The 22,590-nt window shown below is 45.5% G+C and overlaps 1 protein-coding gene across 1 annotated transcript in view; it reads right to left on the reverse strand.

The window, feature by feature from the left end:
* Positions 1–753: 753 nt before the first annotated feature.
* Positions 754–22,590, reverse strand: part of RBM17 (RNA binding motif protein 17) — a 30,087-nt gene continuing 8,250 nt past the window's right edge. Inside the window, 12 exon segments of the mRNA XM_038741450.1 lie at positions 754–1,093; positions 1,283–1,355; positions 2,814–2,912; positions 3,771–3,844; positions 5,556–5,707; positions 7,752–7,893; positions 9,242–9,275; positions 9,277–9,299; positions 11,003–11,100; positions 13,399–13,565; positions 14,702–14,818; positions 18,284–18,424. Of these exon segments, the coding sequence (XP_038597378.1) occupies positions 990–1,093; positions 1,283–1,355; positions 2,814–2,912; positions 3,771–3,844; positions 5,556–5,707; positions 7,752–7,893; positions 9,242–9,275; positions 9,277–9,299; positions 11,003–11,100; positions 13,399–13,565; positions 14,702–14,818; positions 18,284–18,406 (1,206 nt within the window). The 5' untranslated portion in view covers positions 18,407–18,424 and the 3' untranslated portion in view covers positions 754–989.

A 22,590-nucleotide genomic window follows, 5' to 3' on the forward strand; every position in this document is an offset into this window, starting at 1 on the left:
TGCCGCGATACTGGAATCCTTTCCGTGGCCGGACAATGGGAGCAGCAGGAGCGGCGGATGCCTTTTGCCCAAGATTACACAGCTTATGCAACGGCAGGGCCGGTGCTGTGGTAATCTTGTGCAAGACTCAGAAATCTTGCACAAAATGTAGCCAGTGGAGGCCAAGCCCTAAGCAGGCCCCTGGCTCCGCCCCGAGGTAGGGTGGCTTCCTGTTGTGTCTGCTGGGGCTTGACTTAATCTGTCACTTTTGATCTTCACTTGGATCTCGCCTTGGACCTCCAGAGGCAGAAGGTTTTGGTTCCGCCGGTTTCCCGGTGCAAACACACACAACGAACGCTTCCCGTGTCCTTGGGTTGTTCTGGGGCGCCGGCAGGTGACTAACGCAAACCCTTTTTCGATTCTTCTCACTGTCCGGCGGAGGTTTTTGTCTGCAAAACACTCACCCTGGGCCCACCTGGGGGATGGTCTCTTCATCGGTGGCGGAGAGTGCCGAGCCCATTCCTTACCCTCGGGCTCAGGAGCTCAGCTTTGAGCGGATTGGGAGAGATGACGGGAAAAAGAGAGAGACTTACTGTGGTTCTTTTTTAAAGCCTGGTGTTGGAGGCAGGCAAAGGGGGCAGGACAGGGGGGTCTCTCCAGGAGGCAGACACAGAATGCCTCCCAACTGAGGGATCGGACAGCACCACGCTGAGATGCTACCAAGAAATGCAATCCACTCTGGTAGTTGAAAACAAAGAGACAACCAGACAGGCATGGAACTCATTTTTGTCAGGGTTTTATACTATAAAAAAAGCCACAAAATAAAAAAAAGGAGGGGGTGGGAGAGAGGATCCGGTCACACGAGTCCAAGGGGTCCTTGAACAGAGTCACTTCCTGGGGGCCCAGCAGCCTCCCACCCTGCCCTTTGCTCTCGGCCAGTAGCGCAGTCAGATTGGCCAGTGAGGCCTGTGCTCAAGTTCTTAAAAATAATAATAATTAAAAAAAATAAATCACACTTCTTCCGCCAGATCCAGGACCCTGAACTTGTCCAAATTGTAGAAACAAGCTTTCACCACCCGGCCACCAAAATACCGCCCGTTCAGATCAACGACAGCTAGAATGCAAACAGAAAGTAGTGATTAAACACACATGTGTTTTGAAGGAACACCAAAACAAGTCTTTTAAGGAAAAAAAAAAATCACAAAATGTGTTTTGCATACTCATAACCATACCTAGCACATTCTTTTTTTTCCCCAACTCCAAACAAGTCCCAGATTTCTTTGGCAGAATAAATTTACCTTACCTTTAATTGCCGATTCAACCCTCTCGAACTCTAAAAATATTCTTACAGCTTCATCATCAGGGGCACCGGGAATCTGGAATGCAAACAATTATACTGATAAAAGGGTAGTGGTGGGGGGGCGGGGGGAAGGTGTGTGTGTGTGTGTGTGTGTGTGTGTGTGTGTGTTTGTGTGTGTGTCACACTCTCTCTCTACTTGCAAACTTCTATTTTGTTCAGCTGCTTTCATCAATCCTGGCACCTTAAACGTTGCAAAATCCACTGCTAAGGAAATAATAATAATAATAATGATGTTATTTGTTAAGCGCTTACTATGTGCAAAGCACTGCTCTAAGCACTGGGGGGATACAAGGTGATCAGGTTGTCCCATGTGGGGCTCACAGTCTTAATCCCCATTTTACAGATAAGGTAACTGAGGCACAGAGAAGTTAAGTGACTTGCCCAAAGTCACACAGCTGACAATTGGCAGAGCCGGCATTTGAACCCATGACCGCTGACTCCAAAGCCCGAGCTCTTTCCACTGAGCCACGCTGCTTCCTTATCATCCTTGGCCCCAAACTTTAAGCAGCCAAGGTTTTTGAGTAAGAAGCAGGTAGACACTTGACAATTTTGTAACACTTTCAGGGAGCACTCAAGGGTCAAGCCTTGCCTGCTAAAGCACCCACTTAATATCCATGTGGACCCAAGGGGTACGTTTTTATTTCCCTGTCCCCTCAGAGAAAAATATGTGAAGAGCCAGGCCTGGCCCACAGCAAAAAAGCTGGAGGATGCATGTTGAAAAACTTTGCCACCATCTTATAATAATAGTGATATTTGTTAAGGGCTTACTATGTGCCAAGCATAGTACTAAGCGCTGGGACAGATAGAGGATAATCGGATTAGACCCAGCACCTGCCTCGCGTGGGGCTCACAACTCTAGGCAGGAGGGAGAATAGACATTCGATTCCCATTCTACAGAATTTTTCAAGACCGTTGACAATGTTTATCCCTAGAACAATGCCCCTTGAAATGCGGAATCCAACCAACTGCCAGGTCTGCAAATTACAGCCCGCTAAAGAATCTAGGTATGACACAGAAAAATTCTACCACTGCATTATTCCAGAGGTTGAAGCTGTCTCTTTTTAAAGGACCCAACTTGCCATCACAGATACAACAGGGCCTAGTTAAGCAGCAGAGTAATTCAGCTGAACCTTGAGGAAACTGAGGCACAGAAAAGTTGCCCAGAGTCACACAACCGGCGAGTGGCAGAGTCAGGATTAGAACCCAGGTCCTCTGGCTTCCAGGCTCTTTCCACTAGGCCATGCTGGCTCTCCGGTAGTGCTGCAGTGAGCAGCCTCTACCCCACCATGGCCCCTGCTCCACCATACGAGTGAATGAATGCATGAATACTGGTCCTTGAAAAGCCTAGGTGACACTGCCCAACATTTAGAGCAAGAAATGGATTATCTCCTCCTCCCCATTGTTTGGGTTTTCTCTCTCAAAACGATAGCATGAAAGTGGGCATCACTAGTCACCCAAGATCTGAGAGTCTTACCTCAAAAATGACACACTTTCCGACTTTGCCATATTTTTCACATTCTTCCTTGGTTTCGCCTTCCAAATCTTCATCGACCTCTCCAGCCCCTACCATGTTCTGGGAGCAAAACGAGGAAAAGATATTCAAGACCGTTGACAAGGTCTATCCCGAGAACAAGGCCCCTTGAAATGCGGAATCCAACCAACTGCCAGGTTTGCAAATTACAGCCCGCTAAAGAATCTAGGTATGACACAGAAAAATTCTACCACTGCATTATTCCAAAGGTTGAAGCTGTCTCTTTTTAAAGGACCCAGCTTGCCATCACAGATACAACAGGACCTATTTAAGCAGCAGAGTAATTCAGCTGAACCTTGAGGAAACTGAACTGGAACCCTATAAATGAACGTTTTTCTTCTAAAGGGAACCAAAACACCAAGGTAATGCTAGATATAACGACTTCCACACTTGAACAGTAGAGCAAGGAGGACAAGCCTCCAAATAGCACCTAGCATCGCGACCACCGATATCCCTCTAATCCCTTCAAAAATGCTGGTCTAGATCCCTTTCAACCCATAAAACCTCCCAGCACCTTACCTGAATTGTTCTGATTTCCTCTTTTAATGACTTGTTTGCTTTGGGCTAGGAAAGCAAATGACTGATGTCCTGACATCTAACATCTGATTTGTGCTTTAAGCAAAAACACCCTCCAACTATAAATTATTACTTCAATTAATTGATGCGCACAGGGCACCATACTCGGTACTTGGGAGCACAAGACAGAATTGGTAGACCCAACCCCTGCCCACAGGGAGCTTCCAATCTAATGATGCATTACTCCCCTAGTCCTTGGCCATATGTTATATGGAGAGTCCGTGCACATAATTAACACCCACCCCCCCCACCCCGCCACCTTAAGACCCTCCATAATTCCCAACAGAACCCTAAATGAAATGAGGCGCACCATTTTTGACTTACCCTGAGCAGGACCACTTTAGTAGGACATTTAAGAATCTCAGTTAGTGGATTTGAATCTGATTTCTTGGAAGCATCTGTACCAATAAAACAGGAACCACACTGCATGTTAAGAACAAATAGAAAGCCCATTTCTCTGCCATAATGAGGACATCCAATCACCTGTTCCATGACAAACAATGCTGAGCAGTCCCTGAGGTGACTTTGAGAACTTGAGCGATTGTTCACTGACAGCACATGTAATAACCAAAGCCGCTGCCTTTGCTTTAAGCCACATTTATACAGTGATCTTTAAATTTGTTTTTAAACAGTGGCTTCTGCTGCCAGCTGGAAGCGATTTTTAGTTATTCCAGGGGCTCCAAATACCTTGGTCATGCTAGAACAAAAAACTTCTTCAGGTGAATGGCAGGACAAGGAAACCGATGTTCGGGAGGGGTTTAGAGAAGCCTGCAGAACATAATGTCGGGGATAAAACCCAGATCAGAGCAGGGAGTGCCTCAGATGACACGAGCCCTGTCTGATGGGTGGCCACGGGCTCAAAAAGCTGGCATCACTTCAGGACAGGCCTGCACCCAAAAACGGCCATTTCATTTACTCTCCACTCCAGCAGTTAAGGCATCAGTGCCGGTGGTGGGTGGGAGGGTGAACCGATAAAACCGAGGATGGCAGGAAAACCTGGACTCGTCCCCGGCAGGGCAAAATTAAAAAAAAATACTTATATTAATGTCTGCCTCTCCCTCTAGAATGAAAGCTCATTGTGGGCAGGGAGTATGTCTGTTTATTGTTATTCTGTACTCTCCCAAGCGCTTAGTGCAGTGCTTTGCACACAGTAAGCACTCAATTAATACAACAGAGTGAATGAATGAGCAGAGGCACAGGGGCCAGAAAGGCTACTCCCATTTCAACCAAGAGCTGGGCAACTGCGCAGACCCAAGAGAAGCACAATGGTTCAGCGATCCCCAAATCAACAGGCTTCCCCTCGCCTCACCCCCACAGTGTAAGACAAATCAACGTGTCCACATGGCAATGACACGGCAAAGAACAAGCCAAAGACCAGGGGCTACTAAATTCACGAGGAATTTCAGAATGGAGTACCCTAGAGTAAAAAAAGAATTTCAACGAGGGAATGAATAAGCGGCAAGAAACCAGCCATATGTGGTGTGAAAATTGGCTAAATGCAAATCCACCCGTGATCCTCCATGAAACCATGGAGTTAGATGCGTGAGAGAGACAGATATGGGGGTGGGGAAGATCATTTTCATGGGTTTGAGCTTCGGGTGCCAACTCCATGGAGGCATGGAGCCCAGCCCCGCCACTTTGCTGTGCGACTTTGGGCAAGTCGCTTAATTTCTCTGTGCCTCAGTTACCTCATCTGTAAAAATGGGGATTAAGACCGTGAGCCCTATCTGGGACAACCTGATAACCTTGTATCTCCCCAGTGCTTAGCACACAGTAAGCGCTTAAACAAAGACCATTATTATTGTTATTATTATTTTATTATTACAGGGTCCTGCTCAAAGACACCTGTCAACCCAGGGCCCTTGAATTCCATTTCTTCACTCTTATCTACCAGACCGTTTCTTGTTCCTAGGACTCAGGAGAAGAGAACAGCTTCAGCAGAAAGATCTACTGCAATACATGGTGGGCCCTACTACCAAGTTACCACTTGAGTTTCCTCATCATCTGTTAAAAGGATCAGTCACTCTCCTATCGCTTGCAGGGCCCAACCTTCACTCCAGCCCCACCTCCCGCCTACGACCCCTTCCTTGGTCAGCAGGCAGAGTGTACCTTTCTCTATGGCTTCACCAATAATGATCTTGCCTCCTCGTTTGCTCGTCTTCTCTACTGACAACGCCGTGCTCAGGCCCTGCTCATGCTTCCCGAGCCCCTGGCCTTCTCGGAAGCCATACTTCTGCATGATTTTGTGGGCTACGGTGCCGCTGTGGGGGTGAAAAGCATCCGTCAGTTTCGCCGGAATTCACTTCCTCCCACTGAGGCGATACATCATTACCAAAGCCATTAAAAGTTTTTGACGAGATAACATGACCCAAGTATACGCTGGTGCTTTCCAGAGGAAATTATGCCACCCTAGTCTTACTTATACGAGAAACCCTGCATGTGGAAATACCATTGGGAAAGTTTTATTGAGTAGATTGCATCCGCCACTCTGTTTCAACAGTAACTTTCTTCAGCTGGAAGTATCGGAATAAAGATTTAGAAAGATTGCATTGTAGAACATATTGGGCTTGTGGGGAGGGGAGGAGGAGGCTTTTTAAACCACGAGGGACTAGAACAGAAAGCACTTTTCAAAAGACAGAGGTCACATTCCGCCACATCTAGCCCCAGCTGGTTTGCCCTCTTAGTAGCTGGAATGTCTAGAAATACAAACACCTATAAAGATGGTTCAGGGCCAGCTACCCTCCTCAGAAACCTTAAAGACAGCATATCCACGGACGAGGAGCTATTCATGATTTGCTTCCTCCTAGTCCTGTTGGCTCTCACTTCTCTGCTACTCTGGTGACCCTTGACTTCCGTCAGGCTGAGGGTGGGAAGGGACGTGGGAAAGTAAGCCACCCTGGCAGCAGCTGTCAATCAGGAGACTCCCAGCAAATTACGAGAGGTGCACAAAAACACTACCTCACGGCTAAAATATCAGCCCCCACGACGACTTCTCGCCCCACCTGACTGAAATGCAACAGAAAGGACCATTAGCGAATAGCCCTACCATTAGATGGGACATGAGTCAGATGCCGTTAAGACCTGGACTTACTGAGAGCTCACCTCCTCCAGGAGGCCTTCCCAGACTGAGCCCCCTCCTTCCTCTCCCCCTCCTCCCTCTCGTCTTACCTCCTTCCCTTCCCCATAGCACCTGTATATATGTTTGTACATATTTATTACCCTATTTATTTTACTTGTACATATCTATTCATTTTATTTTGTTAATATGTTTGGTTTTGTTCTCTGTCTCCCCCTTCTAGACTGTGAGCCCACTGTTGGGTAGGGACTGTCTCTATATGTTGCCAACTTGTACTTCCCAAGCGCTTAGTACAGTGCTCTGCACACACAGTAAGCGCTCAATAAATACGATTGACTGACTGATTGACTCTGGAGTTTTTTCAATTGCTCTCAGACCCAGCCACGGGTGTCCTGAAATGTCTCAGGGCCCGTAGTGGGATACCCCGGAAATGGCACCCAGGGCTAAGGATCCTGGATGGACCACACCTGAACCACAATATCTTGGCCATTCACTTCCCAGTGACACGAAAATGAAGTAAAGTCCACATTAAGTCCACCGGGCAGCATTTGACTTATAATGTCTTGGAACAGATTTATAAATAAAGGCTTGCTTGGAGCCCAACAGGTTTGTACCGTGCACAGCCCTCTGGGTTGGAATGTGCTTCTCAAGGGCTGATTCTGGAGACCAAATGGTTCAATCAAAACCACTTTAGAGTCTCCTGCTGCAGATAAAAACAATGCACTCATGCCAACGACGATTGGGAAGACAAAATGGCTTTGACAGAGAAGCAGCATGGCCTTGTGGATAGAGCATGGGCTTGGATATCAGAAAGACCTGGGTTCTAATCCCGGTTCTGCCACTTGTCTGCTGCGTGGCCATGGGCAAGCCACCAACTTCTTGGGCCTCAATTACTTCATCTGAAAAGCGCGGATTAATAATGTGAGCCCCAAGTAAGACGTGGACTATGTCCAACCTCATTAGCTTGTATCTACCCCAGTGCTCAGTACAGTGCCTGGCACACAGAACTTCATTGTGGGCATGGAATGTGTCTGTTTATTGTTATAATGTACTCTCCCAAGTGCTTATACAGTGTTCTCTACACAGTTAACACTCAATAAATACAACTGACTGACTAGTAAGCGCTTAACAAATACCATTAAAAAAAAACTCCCTACCTGCACAAAATACAACACCGAAAAATCTTTACTGCTTTACTTATGAACAGTGAGTGCATCCCAAATAATTACCCCATGTTGGCGAGGAAGGAATTACTGGGTCCCGTTGGAGATCGTGGTCTCTCCTGTTCATCGTACACTGGGGGAGGAATAGCAGCCTTGGAAGATTGGGAGCGAGGTCTTGACTCCTCTTCGAACGGACACTCTTTGGGAACTGAATGGGGGGACATACAAGAAAAGTTTAACCAAAGTTTAACATACAAGAAAAAGCATCACACTGTACAACAAAGGGTTGATTCTTCGGACAACTACTTGACTTGTGCTGTTACAAAAAGCTGCTTCACTACATTAGGCTTTCAGCTCCGGGCCAGGAAAAATTACAATTTTGATATCATCCCTCTAGGAGACGGGTTATTTGATTTGGCCCCCGAAACAGGACAAGAAGCCAGGAGGCTTGATTTGAGAACTGAACGGCTTACGCTTCCTATTGGAATTTGACGAGTGGAGGAGGTCTATAAAATCGGGGTTGAAATGTCCACAATATGGAACGTGGAATGACTAATTAATGATCCCAGTGCACTTTGTTAATATGGAGGGATAAAATAAATGCTTACTGATAATAGGTTTAAACTGCAGCCAAGGTTTTAGGTTTAAAAATTATGCAGAATTTCCTGAAAGTGAGGACTGGGCCACTCTGGAACCCAGTACCGCAGGAAGTTGGTGCACTGACTGCATGATGTTTAAGGAAAGACGGGCAACTACTTCTTTGCGGGTAGGCTAGTTTGGCTCTACCTGGAGGCAGGGGGATGTCCTCAGTGGTTTCTCAACTGTTTCTAGACTGTGAGCCCACTGTTGGGTAGGGACCGTCTCTATATGTTGCCAACTTGTACTTCCCAAGCGCTCAGTACAGTGCTCTGCACACAGTAAGCGCTCAATAAATACGATTGATTGATTGATTGATTTTCCAGCCCTCAGGGTGATGGCAGTTTAATTAAATCGCAGTTTAATTAAATCACAGTAACCTGCGCCCCCTTGTGGAGGGTTCACATGCTGCAACCAAAAGGTAAACTATTCGGACAACCAGATTTTTAAATCTGAGGAGACCCTAGTTGGCATTGGTTGCATTTGTTTGCAAGTTGAATCCAAGGATCTTAGTCCTCACATATAAAACTAAAAAAAACCCCAAAAAACCCTGATCCACTGTGCTTCAATTTTATCCTTACACTCAAACCGGATATTTGGTTTAACATCAGAAAATGTACATTTTTTTAAAAAAACCATAGTGGGGAGGGAGAAAAGAGGGCCCGTGAATAAGTAACAGTAAAAAAGGCAAGGTAAAAACCCTTTTCCAGAGTTCAAAATATTCAGGTAGTCCCAGGGCAGATCATCGCAGCACTTCCCAGGTTGTTCTCCCAAATCTGGGACTATTCATGAAAAAGATTACGACAGAAATAAAGTTATGAACTACCTCCTGAAACTGGGAACATTTGGCGGCCCCAAATTATGAATTTCACCATCTGGGCAAGGACTAGGTGGAATAGCAAGGAGTTAGATGTACGTACGCTCTTTGTCTTTCTCCACCAGAGAAGTCGGGGGGGGCGATAGCAGCACCTCCCATACCTGCAGAAGCAAACAATGTCAGTGAACAAAAGCTCTTGGGCACCAGGATCCTGCCACTGGCTTGTAAATAATATGAAGAACAAAACAAACCATTTCTGCAAATACTTACATTGGATGGAGAAAGGGGGAATGTCGGGGGGTGTAATATATCACCACCTAGTCCACGACAAACTAAGACACCCTGGTCATTCTAATGCCCACTTCCTAGGTGGAGGAGGCACTATCACCTTCCTCTAAACTATAAAGTCCTGACAGGCAGGGAACAACGCTACCAACTCTGTTGTACTCTCCCAAGTGCTTAGTACAGTGCTGTGCACACAGCATGCACTCAATAAATACCACTGAATGACTCCCCTGACTAAAGGCAAGGGGCTTGACCAGATCAATCAATCGATCGTATTTATTGAGCGCTTACTGTGTGCAGAGCACTGTACTAAGCACTTGGGAAGTACAAGTTGGCAACAACTTGTTGCCAGATGACCTTTCCATGTCAATTATTCCATGACACGTGTGTGCGTGCACGCACAGGAGAGGGGGAGGGGTCTGCCCTGGGATCCCCAGCCAGCCATCAGTCAATCCAGGCATCTACGGCTGCTCCTTCTCTTACCCGTCACACGTCCGTGGACAGGGAGAGCACCAAAGGGGTCTGCTGGGGCAGTGAGCCGGGTGTCGAGGGCTGCCGCGGCGAGGATGACTGCAAGTCTTTGAGAATCCCAGCCAAACAAAATGGGCCTCAGAAAGAATTCAGCCGTATTCACCGGGGAAACGAACGCCAAAGGATCGAGCACCCAATCGTTACAGTGGAAGACAGAAAAATCTGCAACTTACCCCCAAACCCAGTCCAATGTAGACATTTATATAGCTACAGCACCTACTTTTTTTTTGCCCACAGGCAACTTGCACCAGGGGGTGCCTGGGTTTGTTTCTCTAAGGGTGAGAAGTAAACAGACTAGGCTGAGGGCCTCATTAAAAGACGCTGGATGGGGGACTGAAAGGCAGCAGCGGCAGAGGAAGCTGGATGGCTCGCAAGAGACCTGGGCGCCAGGAGCCTGTGTCCACCCTCTTTTCCCATTCCCACGCAACTGCTGCTCTTCCCAAAGGGCCCCTTGGGTCAGATTTCTTTCCCACTGATCCACTGCAGAGGAATTTCTGTTACCAGCCAACAGTCTATGACACAGTGATGCACAGACGTATAGGGAACAAAGACTATTCGGTTATACCCCTTCAAACCTACATTAAATCCCCACGTACTCTGGAAAGGTTTTGGTATATTACGACCTCAACACGTGGCACCACAAGACCTAAATCCTCAGCAACCTCCAATCTACGCATACACTGTTTGAGCCAAAGGACTGCCAGCTTTCTGGTCTTTCCCTAGTATCAGCACTCTGGCCCCGGTAACTGGAGGTTTTATAAATCAGTGACTGATAGCGCAGACAAAAGAAATGCTCTAACTTCAGTTTGCACTCCAAAATGCCCCACTTGGTTGGCTAGACTGCTTAAAAAGAAGGATTCAATACAGTTAAAAGGCTAGTCGCAAGAAGGGGACTAGCCAGTCTGAAACCACTCAGTTCCCAAGTGGGTTTCGGGTGAGAAAGACGTTTTTCAACAGAAATGAGAACTATATCAGGAACTTGAAGAAAACCAGCTGGCTTTGCCATATCCAAAGAGTCGCAATGAACTACTGTGTTCTCCTTCCTTACTTCTTTTCCTCCTTTCACGTTCATAATCTTCATCTTCTTCTGAATCCGGGTCTGGTCTCCTCGAAAACCCACTAGCTTCATGTCTGTCTTTACGTCTCCTAAAATAACAGGAGATGGTAAGGAAAGCATTCGCATTGTTATTTTTTTCTGGAGACAAACCAGAATCAACAAATTGATAGCTACTAGATGGAAAGAAGTCTGAAAACATATGACTGATGTTGATCCCAAACAAAATGCTATGAAAACCTTGGGGAAAAAAAAGGGTTCTTATGTAGAATAAATTCCTGACACTTTCCTGCACCAAAAAGGCTTCACCAATCTAATTTTCTCAAAATCTTTTTGTATGCATTTGCTCTTGGTGAAACAATAAGCAATATGGAATAAAACATGGACCACATATGAAAAGGAGTTATTTCTTCAATTTTGGGGAAAAAAAATTAGTGGAAAAAAAGGAAGATCAGTTTTATTCTTGGCTCAAAAAAGTGCTAATGTTAAAAGCTTTTTTTTAAAATAATTACCATTCCAACAGAATTAAGGATCCTAAAAGAATCTCTAATATATGTTTCTAAGATATTTACCTAGTCACCTGCCTAACCACAACTTACAGAATGAGCTTTGAGTGTTTGCACCTTGAAATGTGTGCTATTTTCCTGTGATGTTTTGAGAATTTAAAACTCTAAAAAGAATCTAGGTTTCTCACGGTTGGGTTACACTGCTCTACTACAGTGCTCGGCACACAGTAAGTGCTCAATAAATACGACTGAATGAATAACATTAATCTAAATGACATCTGGGACTGGTGCTAAAATAAATCATGAAATAAATACTAAATTCACTCCCAGGTTGTCCCTCTTCACATCTGGCAGGCCACTATTCTCCTCATCTTTTAGGTCCTTCTGAAATCACATTTCCTCTAGGAAGCTTTTCCTGATTCATCTCTCATCCCAACTGACCTACCAAGGGTGGGATCATGTCTACTATTATAGTCTCTCAAACCCTTATTACAGTGCTCTGTACTGAGTGCATGCTTCATAAATACTGTTAATTAACTGTAGAGCCACACCTATGGATGTAACTTAGAAATGCATGTTAAATGTCACTCCAGGATTACTCCGGGAGTTACTCCAGGATTAACCTGGCTATATAAATCCTGTAGAGGGTAGAGCACAAGTGAACATTTAAGATGCCAAACGATGACAGAGGGTGACTCCCACTAGACTATATGCTCGTAGTGGGCAGGGAATGTGTCTGCTAACTCTTGCATTGTAAGAGAAGCAGCAGGGAGTAGTGGACAGAGCACAGGCCTGGGCGTCAGAAGGTCATGGGTTCTAACCCCGACTCCGCCACTTGTTTACTGTGGGACCTTGGGCAAGTTCCTTCACTCCGCTGGGCCTCAATTACCTCATCTGTAAAATGGGGACTGAGACTATGAGCCCCACGTGGGACAGGATGCTCGGATCCACCCCATCACTTAATACAGTACCTGGCTCATAGTAAGCACTTAACAACTATCACAATTATTGCTATTATTATCCTCCCAAGCACTGAGTACACTGCTCTGCACATAGTAAGTGCTGAATAAATACCACTGATTGATTCCATCTTAATGTTTATGGAAGAAAAAGCACCAAGTCAAAGCACCCAAATTGGGTTGTAGGCAAAGAAGGTCACTGGGACTCATCCCCAACGGTTGTGACAGTAATGGACGGGGCTGGTAAAAAATCAAAAACAGAAACAAAAATAAAACACATAAAAAACCCCCACACAACCCACCTGATTATTTTGGGAAATAATCCCAAAAGTCATCCCAAATAGCCTTTCCCCCAAATTGTAGTCTCTCATGTCTCTTGGGCTTGGTGCTGTATCTAAATTAAGCTGCAGGTCAAGGGATCACAGATCTGGTTATCTGGCTCTCAGCGTCCCATTTCATCTTCATTTGCCCTTTAATAATAATTGCAGTATTTGCTAAGCCCATATTAGGTGCAAAGCACGCTCTGGGGTAGACAAGATCTTCAGGTCAGACACAGTCCCTATCCCACACGGGGCTCAGAGTCTAAATAGGAAGGAGAACAGGTAGTGAATCCCCATTTTATAAATGAGGAAGCTGAGGCCCAGAGAGGTTAAGTGACTTGCCTGTGGTCACACAGCAGCCAAGTGGCAGAGCCAAGATTAGAATCCAGGTTCTCTGACTTCCAGGCCGAAGATCTTTCCACCAGGCCATGTTGCTTAAGAACCATTATAAACACATGATTAATCAATGGACACTTAAAGATTCCTTTTCGATGGCAAGGGCTTTCCTTCACTTGAAAACAAATTTTTGTGGTCAACAACACGTTTTCCAAGGGACTCAAAGGAGGAGAACCATGGGTGGTCAAGAACTCCAGACTCAAACTTACTTTTCTCTTTCTTCGATCTCCTTCTGCCTCTCTAGCTCCCGCTGTCTTTGGCGCTCTTCCCTCTGACGTTTCACTACTTTCTCGTAATCATTGGGGAACATAGGATCATATTCATCAGCTAAAGGAATCAAAACCTCTCCTGCAGAAAATCCACTAGGCACGGGATCCTGCGGAAAAGGAGCAGAAATTCCAGGAGGGGATGTTAATGTCACATCAGATGGCTATTACCACAACATTCACAGGGGCTACATGTATGACATTTCCCTGCCCACCATGAAAAAACAATGCACAAGGAATCCTTGGGGGGGAAAAAGTGTTACTACATAGGACACACTTCTCGCTTTTTCCTTTCACCTTCTTACTTGAAACTAAAATCCAGTTCCCTTTACCTAATGGAGAAAAAAAATCCCCTCTTCCTACAGCTCAGATTATATGTAACTTCAGTATGCCTGTCTCCCCCATTAGACTGGCAGTTCCGTGTGGGCAGGGAACGTGCCTTTTATTTCCAATGTACTTTCCCAACCCTTTAGCAGAGTACATTACCCTCTGTAGGTGCTCAAATACTGTTGCTTCACACCACCACTAACATCAATACTCCTGTACAATTACCACCTTCAGAAACCAAAGACACATTCGTTCCATGAAAAGAAGGATTTTGGGGAAGAGGAAGAAGAGCCACCAGTTCTCTGTAACTTCAGAGGGTTCAACAAAAGGAAACATTAACTCTCACATATATCCCCTTCGACTCCCTCCAAATCCTACTTTAGTGTCCGTCTCCCCTGCCAGACTGTAAGCTCCCTGAAGGCAAGGACCATATCGTCTATTACTTCTGTATCTTCCCGAGTGCTTAGCACAGTGCTCTGCATGTAGCAGGCACTCTATAAATATGATTTCTTGATTGATGAACAGAAAGTGGAGACTTTTCTACTCCCTTCAACCGCAAATTGGATGCACGAAGGCACTATCCCTACCCAGCCAGCAAGGATAATGTCTGTCAACGCTACCCCCAAACCCAACAAAACAGCAGCAGTGACTCAGTGTTTGCGGTTGCTTCACTTACTGCCACTTGCTGTTGCCGTTTTCAGAAGCAAAAGGCGGCCCTCCCCCCGACCGTATCCATCCTAGTCTAGGGTCTCCCAGAACGGGGTGACAGCCGCTAGAAATCACTGGAGAGAACTGTGCGAGATACGAAATGTCACTGAAAAGCGAGCCTACGAAGCAGAAGGCAAAATTTTTTAGGAAAATAGATAAATTTCAGGGAGCAGCACCCTCGGAGGGGGGCTTCCGTCTGATCCAAATTTACCTTGAGGCCGGCAGCTACGTGGGGGGGCGTATCCACGATCTGCCGGTCGTCCGAAGAGCCGCCTCGCTTCAAGTCGATTACTGGAGCAAGAACTGTCGTTTGTTTGGTCCTTTGGCTCTAAAATCAACACAACGTAAAAGCCATGAAAAAAACGCACTGATGTCACCCAGAATTCACAACGTACAAGACAGGCTTCGTTTTGGCAAGGAAACTTCAGGATGTAGGAACACTAGCCTGGTACGACAATTTACTGTAACCGCGCATTTAATCTTCCACATTTAGCCTCCACCAGGCTTCTTTACGCAAACACACATTTTATCCCGTGGAATTCCAAAGATAGCTTGAAATGAGCACGGATGTTATTTTTCCTAAGTGACTAGCTCCGGAACTGGGGCATCTGAAAACCCCTAGAGCGGGTTCTCCGTGTAAGAGCCCAAGAAGAAACGGTTGCAACACAATATCAAGCGATCTTATGTTAATAAAAAGCCTGGCTAGATGGTTTCTTTTCTGAACCTAAAATTTTCTTTGTTTTGTGGGTTTTCCCCACCAAAAATTCAATGCCTTTAGATTTGAATAAACTACCTGGTTTTCTTAGAATGTGGGGGTGGCGTTCTTGTAAAGCCCCGTGTTAAGGAAAACTCACATATGCTCGCAAACTGTTTCTGAAGACACTCCAATTTGCTGTGTCCAAACCAGATTTTCTTGTCCCTAATTTCCTAACAACATTACAACGTAGATGCAGAGTGAAAACCCACACTGTGGCAGACCTGAGTTGACTTTAACCATCAGTACATTTTTAAATGTAATCCTGCTTTTCGAGAAAAGTAACGTTCCCTTTGCAAAGACCCAGCATGTTAAAAATGATTCAGTCAGAACCAACCCCATCAAAATTACCACAGCGACAACTGGTAAGTGTGGTACTAGTTGAAAGAGTAAAACTGGGACTTCTGGAGCTCTGGGCTCTATTTGCTGTCCTACTATTGATGATGGTTCTTTATCCTTCACTTTCTTCATCCAGGCCCAGAATGGAGTTTCTAGTCAGCCAGTCAATCGCATTTATGGACAGCTTGCTGTGTGCAGAGCACTGTACTAACAGCCTGGGTGAGTACAACATAAACAGACACATTCCCTGTACACACTGCCTGCCTCATCAGATTATGTTAGCCTTGATTCTGTTGCCCCTTTCTCTGCTAGATGAAGAAATGCATTTGTCCACACTGAACCGAATTCTATAGCCATTATAAAACCCCTAAGATACTGGCTACCAAAGCATGTGTTGTGCATAACATGTGTACTCATTTCATATTCCTACGGGCCTGATTTCTTCATCAGCAATAAATTTTCGGTGCAGATAAAACCGAAACCTCCCTCTCCATCTTTCAAACTCAGCTGGAGTCTCTCCTATAGAATATCTTCATAGATTTGGGCTGTACTGAAGAATGCAAGAAGCATTTCCACAATCCACACAGTTCAGGAGAGTCTTAACCTTGAACTGTGTCACGGGGGTGGGAGGGATGCCAACATGAGCACATCCTCATTTCCCTCGAGAAAACTCTAGAAATCTACTGAAAATGATTTCAGCAGTAATGTTCTTTTTTTCCACTGGCAACAAAAATCAAACTCAAAAGTAACCTCAAAAGTCTTGAAAGAACGTGAAAATTTATTCTGATGGGTAATAACGACAGGGTAAAGCAAAATTAAGTAGATACATTCAAATGCAATCAATGATATTTATTGAGCACTTACTATGTGAGGGCACTGTACTAAGTGCTTGGGAGAGTACAACAGAGTTAACAAACATGTTCCCTGCCCACAACGTGTTTCAGGTGTAGAGGATGCTAAAGAAACTGGATCTCCTTCTGATTTTCTATCAGAAATGATCGCTTCTTTGCTCATTAATTTATTTAAAAACAACGTCTCAGTATATGGTTTAAAGTGAGGACTTGGAGTTGCCAAAAGAATAATAAAAATTGAAGTCTCCCATTTAAAACCCCATGGTTACTTTAACACAGGTTTGCCAAATATGAATCAATCGGCAGTATTTACTGAGCGCTTACTATGTGCCAAGTACTGTACTTATTGAGAGAGAACAATACAGAAGCAGCGTGGCTCAGTGGAAAAGAGCCCGGGCTTTAGAGTCAGAGGTCATGGGTTCAAACCCCGGCTCAGCTGTGTGACTTCGGGCAAGTCACTTAACTTCTCTGGGCCTCAGTTACCTCATCTGGAAAACGGGGACTAAGACTGTGAGCCCCATGTGGGACAACCTGATCACCTTGTAACCTCCCCAGCGCTTAGAACAGTGCTTTGCACATAGTAAGCGCTTAATAAATGCCATTATTATTATTATTATTATTATTATTATTATTATTATTACAGTAGAGTTGATCGATCTGTTCCTTGCCCACAGGGAGCTCACTGTCTAGAGGGGGAGAATAACTCAAAATAATCTCAGACACCCACATTTCCAAGCTTTCTCTGTCAATCAGTGGTATTTATTTAGAGTTTTTTATGTGTGCACAGCACTGCACTAAGCATTCAGAGGAATACAACAGAACTGGTAGGCAGGTTTCCTGCTCTAATAATACCACATATTTATAAGGTGCTTCCTTTAATCATTTCATGAGTCCTCACATGCAGTACTCCCTTTACAGTGGCAGAGCCAGGATTAGATACCTAAGACCCTGATTCTTTCCACTAATGCCTGTGCTCACGTGATCACACACATCCTCTAGATTGAAAGCTCGCTGTGGGCAGGCAATGTGTCTTCCAACTCTGTTGCACTGCCCTCTCCCATGCGCTTAGTACAGTGCTCTGCACACGGGAAGTGCCCAATAACTACGAATGAATAAGTCCCACTGATTGATTGATTGTGCCTACATCTCCTAAGACAGGGCGGCTGCAGGGACCACATTTGCAGCTGGGCCTGGGAGTAGGAGGACCTGCGTTCTAATCCTGGCTCTGCCACTTCAATCAATCAATCAATCAATCAATCGTATTTATTGAGCGCTTACTGTGTGCAGAGCGCTGTACTAAGCGCTTGGGAAGTCCAAGTTGGCAACATATAGAGACGGTCCCTACCCACCAGTGGGCTCACAGTCTAAAAGGGGGAGACAGAGAACCAAACCAAACATACAAACAAAATAAAATAAATAGAATAGATATGTACAGGTAAAATAAATAAATAGAGTAATAAATATGTACAAACATATACATATATACAGGTGCTGTGGGGAAGGGAAGGAGGTAAGATGGGGGGATGGAGAAGGGGACGAGGGGGAGAGGAAGGAAGGGGCTCAATCTGGGAAGGCCTCCTGGAGGAGGTGAGCTTGTCTGCTGTGTGACCACGGGGAAGTTATTTAACGTCTCTGGGCCTCAGTTTCCTCACCTGTAAGATAGAGATTAAATCCTACTCCCTCCTACTTAGATTCAGAGCCCAGCGTGGGACAGGGACACTGCCCAACCTAATCATCTTGTATCTACCCCAGTGCTTGGTATGGTACTTGGTACAAAGTAAGCACTTTGAAAATACAAAACAACAAACAAAAGCCAAGCATCAGACTTGGAGCAGGTATCATTTTTTACCTTAGCCTGGGTCAGAGCTGCCTTTTTCACCTGCAGCTGTGACTGCAGTAGCTTGAAGTTTTTGGACCAGCCTTCTGTTTTGGAATCACTGGTCTCCACTCCCAGGTCATCATAGAGGGACATTTTCTCCTCAAATCAAAGCTAGGCGGGAGAGAGGGAAAAAAAAAAAAAGAGAGAAAGTTAAAGACAGCACAACTAAATGGCAAGAAGAAAGCAGAGAGGTTCCCAAACCGTCTACTTTTATCAGAGGGCTCAGACACAAATTCACTGCCAAGGGTCGGAATATTGGCATTTAAAAATTCCCAGGAGCGCTCTACGTGGAAAGATCACGCACACGATCGCCCAAGTTGGTGGTGCCACGTGCCAGGCATCATCATCATCATCAATCGTATTTATTGAGCGCTTACTGTGTGCAGAGCACTGTACAGGCACCATTCTAAGAGCTGGGGTGGCAACAAGCAAATTGGGTTGGACCCTCTCCCTAGCCCACGTGGGGCTCACAGTCTCCATCCCCATTTTGCAGATGAGGGAACTGAGGCACTGAGGAGTTAAGTGACTCACCCAAGGTCATGCAGCAGACAAATGGCAGCAAACCTTGTGATTCCCAGGCCCCTGCCCTAACCCCATGCCATACTGCTTATCTATCGATGGTTATCGATTGATCTCTGGTATGTACTGAGCGCTCGCTTGCTTGGTGGAGAGCCCCGTACAAAGCGCTTGGGAGGGTACACTCCAAAAGAGTTGGTCGATAATAATAATAATAATGATGGCATTTATTAAGCACTTACTATGTGCAAAGCACTGTTCTAAGCGCTGGGGAGGATACAAGGTGATCAGGTTGTCCCACGGGGGGCTCACAGTTTTCATCCCCATTTTCCAGATGAGGGAACTGAGGCCCAGAGGAGTGAAGTGACTCGCCCAAAGTCACATAGCTGACAAGTGGCGGAGCCAGAATTTGAACCCGTGACCTCTGACTCCAAAGCCCAGGCTCTTTCCACTGAGCCACGCTGCTTCTCTAATGTGACCCCTGCCCACAAGGAGTTTAGGGGAGGAGTTGGGCATTAAAAACAGATTACTGGATTGGTTTCACCACACCCCACAGACAAACGTTTTCAGTCAATGCCTGCCAATGACAAAGGAAGAATTCATCTTTAGGAGGCGGGAAGATGGAGCCATCTAGTCTCGGCTTCAGCAGAACCCTTTCATTTTGGCCTCATGATGGCTTCTGCTTAGTTACTCGGTTTTATGAAGGAAAATTGGATCTCGCACCTGCAGTATTGGGGAACATCCAGCTCCTCAATTTTACTTGCTTTTGGCCCGCTACACACCCACCATACACCCCCTGGCCTGGAATTGCCCCCACATCCGCCAAGCTAGCTCTCTTCCTCCCTTCAAGGCCCTACTGAGAGCTCACCTCCTCCAATCAATCAATCAATCGTATTTATTGAGCGCTTATTGTGTGCAGAGCACTGTACTAAGCGCTTGGGAAGCACAAGTTGGCAACATATAGAGACAGGAGGCCTTCCCAGACTGAGCCCCCTCCTTCCCGCCTTACTTCCTTCCCTTCCCCACAGCACCTGCATATATGTTTGTACGTATTTATTACTCTATTTATTTATTTTACTTGTACATATCTATTCTATTTATTTTATTTTGTTAATATGTTTGGTTTTGTTCTCTGTCACCCCCTCCTAGACTGTGAGCCCACTGTTGGGTAGGGACCGTCTCTATGTGTTGCCAACTTGTACTTCCCAAGTGCTTAGTACAGTGCTCTGCACACAGTAAGCGCTCAATAAATACGATTGATTGACTGGTGGAAGGAGAAGAGAACACAACCCCTACTTAACTCACTCCTTTTTTTTGGGAGGGAATACATGTTGGGGCTCTTACCAGCATTTTGTTCCTCGAAACTCAGAATATCAGGAGCCAAACACTGTCTTGATTTTCAATTCTACTTTTACTTAAATGGCAAAAAAACATAGCAGAGTGTAATGTAAGAACTCCCTGGACTGAGTTCTTTTTAAGTGTACAATTAATAAAAACCCAGTGGCATATACAGCACAAGAAATTATAATGGATAACGGATACTCTTACCAAAAATTTTTCCTGAGAAAAATGGGCTTTTGTAGGGATGAGAATCTGCGGCGCTGATTCAAGGAGAAGGAGGTGTAGCTGGTGACTAAGTTACCTCTCCAAACTAGCTTGGCGAATACACTAAAAAATATTCCCAACCTACTTGTTTACCTGTAAACTTGTTTGCCTGTAAAATGTGCACATTCCCTCCTCCTGCTATTGCCACCTACAACCCTTACTGTTGTGAGAACAAGACAAATAAATGATGGGGAACCAGCTGAAGAACCAGTGGAGCATTGTGTTCTGATGAAAAGCTTCAAGATGATCCAAGTTACCCCCGCAAGCCTGAACCAGGGAAACCCTGCATACGTGCGCATGCATGTGTGCAAACACACAAACACACACATACACACGCGCAGTTTTCCAAGGTGAAGAAGCTTGGCAGATCACTAACGGTGGGATAATCCTGCATCATATTTCCTGCTCTCTGTGCCTCAGTTCCCTCATCTGTAAACTGGGGATTAAGACTGTAATCCCGATGTGAGACTTCGACAATAGCCAACCTGATTAGTTTATATCTACCCTAGCGCTTAGTACAGTGCCGGGCACAGAGCAAGCACTTAAATATCATTAAAAAATTAAACAGAAATGAAAATACAAGCCTAACCAATCCTCCTCAACGACCTTTGTAGGGTACAAGCAGAAGAAATGTTTTTCGAAGATTCCAAGAAGCTCGGCCTCCAGTGTGGCGGAGGGCAGCCGGAAGGCTAGGGGAGAGCCGTGCCTGGAAGATGTAGCAATCGGGAATGGGGCGACTCTTCTCCCACAGAGGCTTTGGGACAGCTGGTGTACAAACAGAAAGAATGGCAAGGCGCTGCAAATAGCACAGAAAAGGCCACCTTTATGTGCGCATAGTGTGGAGAGGACTTTCGGTCCAGCAATCATTTCTCCTCTAACGGCCAGAGATCTGTTCTGCAGATTCTCACATTTCGGTAAACTGTTACTGAACACCCCTTGACCGGCACCGCACATGCGACTAGCTCATCTGACATCATCATCAATCGTATTTATTGAGCGCTTACTATGTGCAGAGCACTGTATTAAGCGCTTGGGAAGTACAAATTGGCAACATATAGAGACAGTCCCTACCCAAGAGTGGGCTCACAGTCTAAAAATCTGACATCTCATCAAACGCCTGCGGGACAGACACTACGTCAGGAGAATGTTCCCTGATTTCCTCAAGCACGTGCCACCCAAATTGTAGAGTGGAAACCTGCTGTAGGAGAACTGAATGTATAAGGCTTTTTGACAAAACTCACATACATGGAAGCTTCACCTTACAATAAAAGGACAAGGACACAAACACACACACACACACACAGAGCCAATTCCCAGAGGGACTGCCCATGAAAGTCGAAAAGGAAATAAAAAAAGGCAAAGTACACTAAGCTTCCTCCCTGTCTCTCACTCAACAAATACCGTAATATTTATTGAGTGATTACTTTATGCTCAGCACTACACTAAGCGCTTGGGGAAGTAGAATTCAAGAGTTGGGAGGCAGAATCCCTGCCCACATGGAGCATACAGTCTATAAGGGGAGACGGACTTTAAAATAAATTACAGATAGGAGAAATAGCAGAGCGTAAGAGCATTTACAGTGGGGCTGGACTTTACCAGACTGCCTTGAAACCTTCCTGGATACATCTCAAGTCCCGGGCCTGTGCTGATTTTCCTGGCTATGCTAATCAATGCAACTGCAGACACGGTCCACTCTGCCGTGCCGTGTGTTTTCATTATATAGTTTGGCTACCACCCCATTAAGGAATTAGGAAATGTTCATCCAAGAAGGCGGGTCTGTCCGGACAGGGCACGCTGCAGTGTCGGAAGAGACAGTGGTGAGCACGAGGGCGGCCACAGTTTAAGTACGACAAGGCCATTCCTCCTTACTGCTGGGCTCTGCAAGATCACAACTCCTGCTTCACACAACTACTCCAAAATCAAACACCAAGATAGAGGAGCCCCCACCTCACACCCCCATGCTCAGTAGACAACACATGTAAATGGGAAGGATCAGTTGTTTAGACTTTTCCCGGCCATAAATTGTAAGAGTTGGAATGTCAGTTCCTAGAAGGCAGGAATTGGGCCTCTTGAGTGTTGATATGCCTACCACTGGATAGATTTTAACTCCATAGTACCGAAGACGGCGACGACAACGTTTGGAGGTAGAATTCATC

This window comes from Tachyglossus aculeatus, assembly GCF_015852505.1.
Source record: "Tachyglossus aculeatus isolate mTacAcu1 chromosome 12 unlocalized genomic scaffold, mTacAcu1.pri SUPER_6_unloc_1, whole genome shotgun sequence".
NCBI lineage: Eukaryota > Metazoa > Chordata > Mammalia > Monotremata > Tachyglossidae > Tachyglossus > Tachyglossus aculeatus.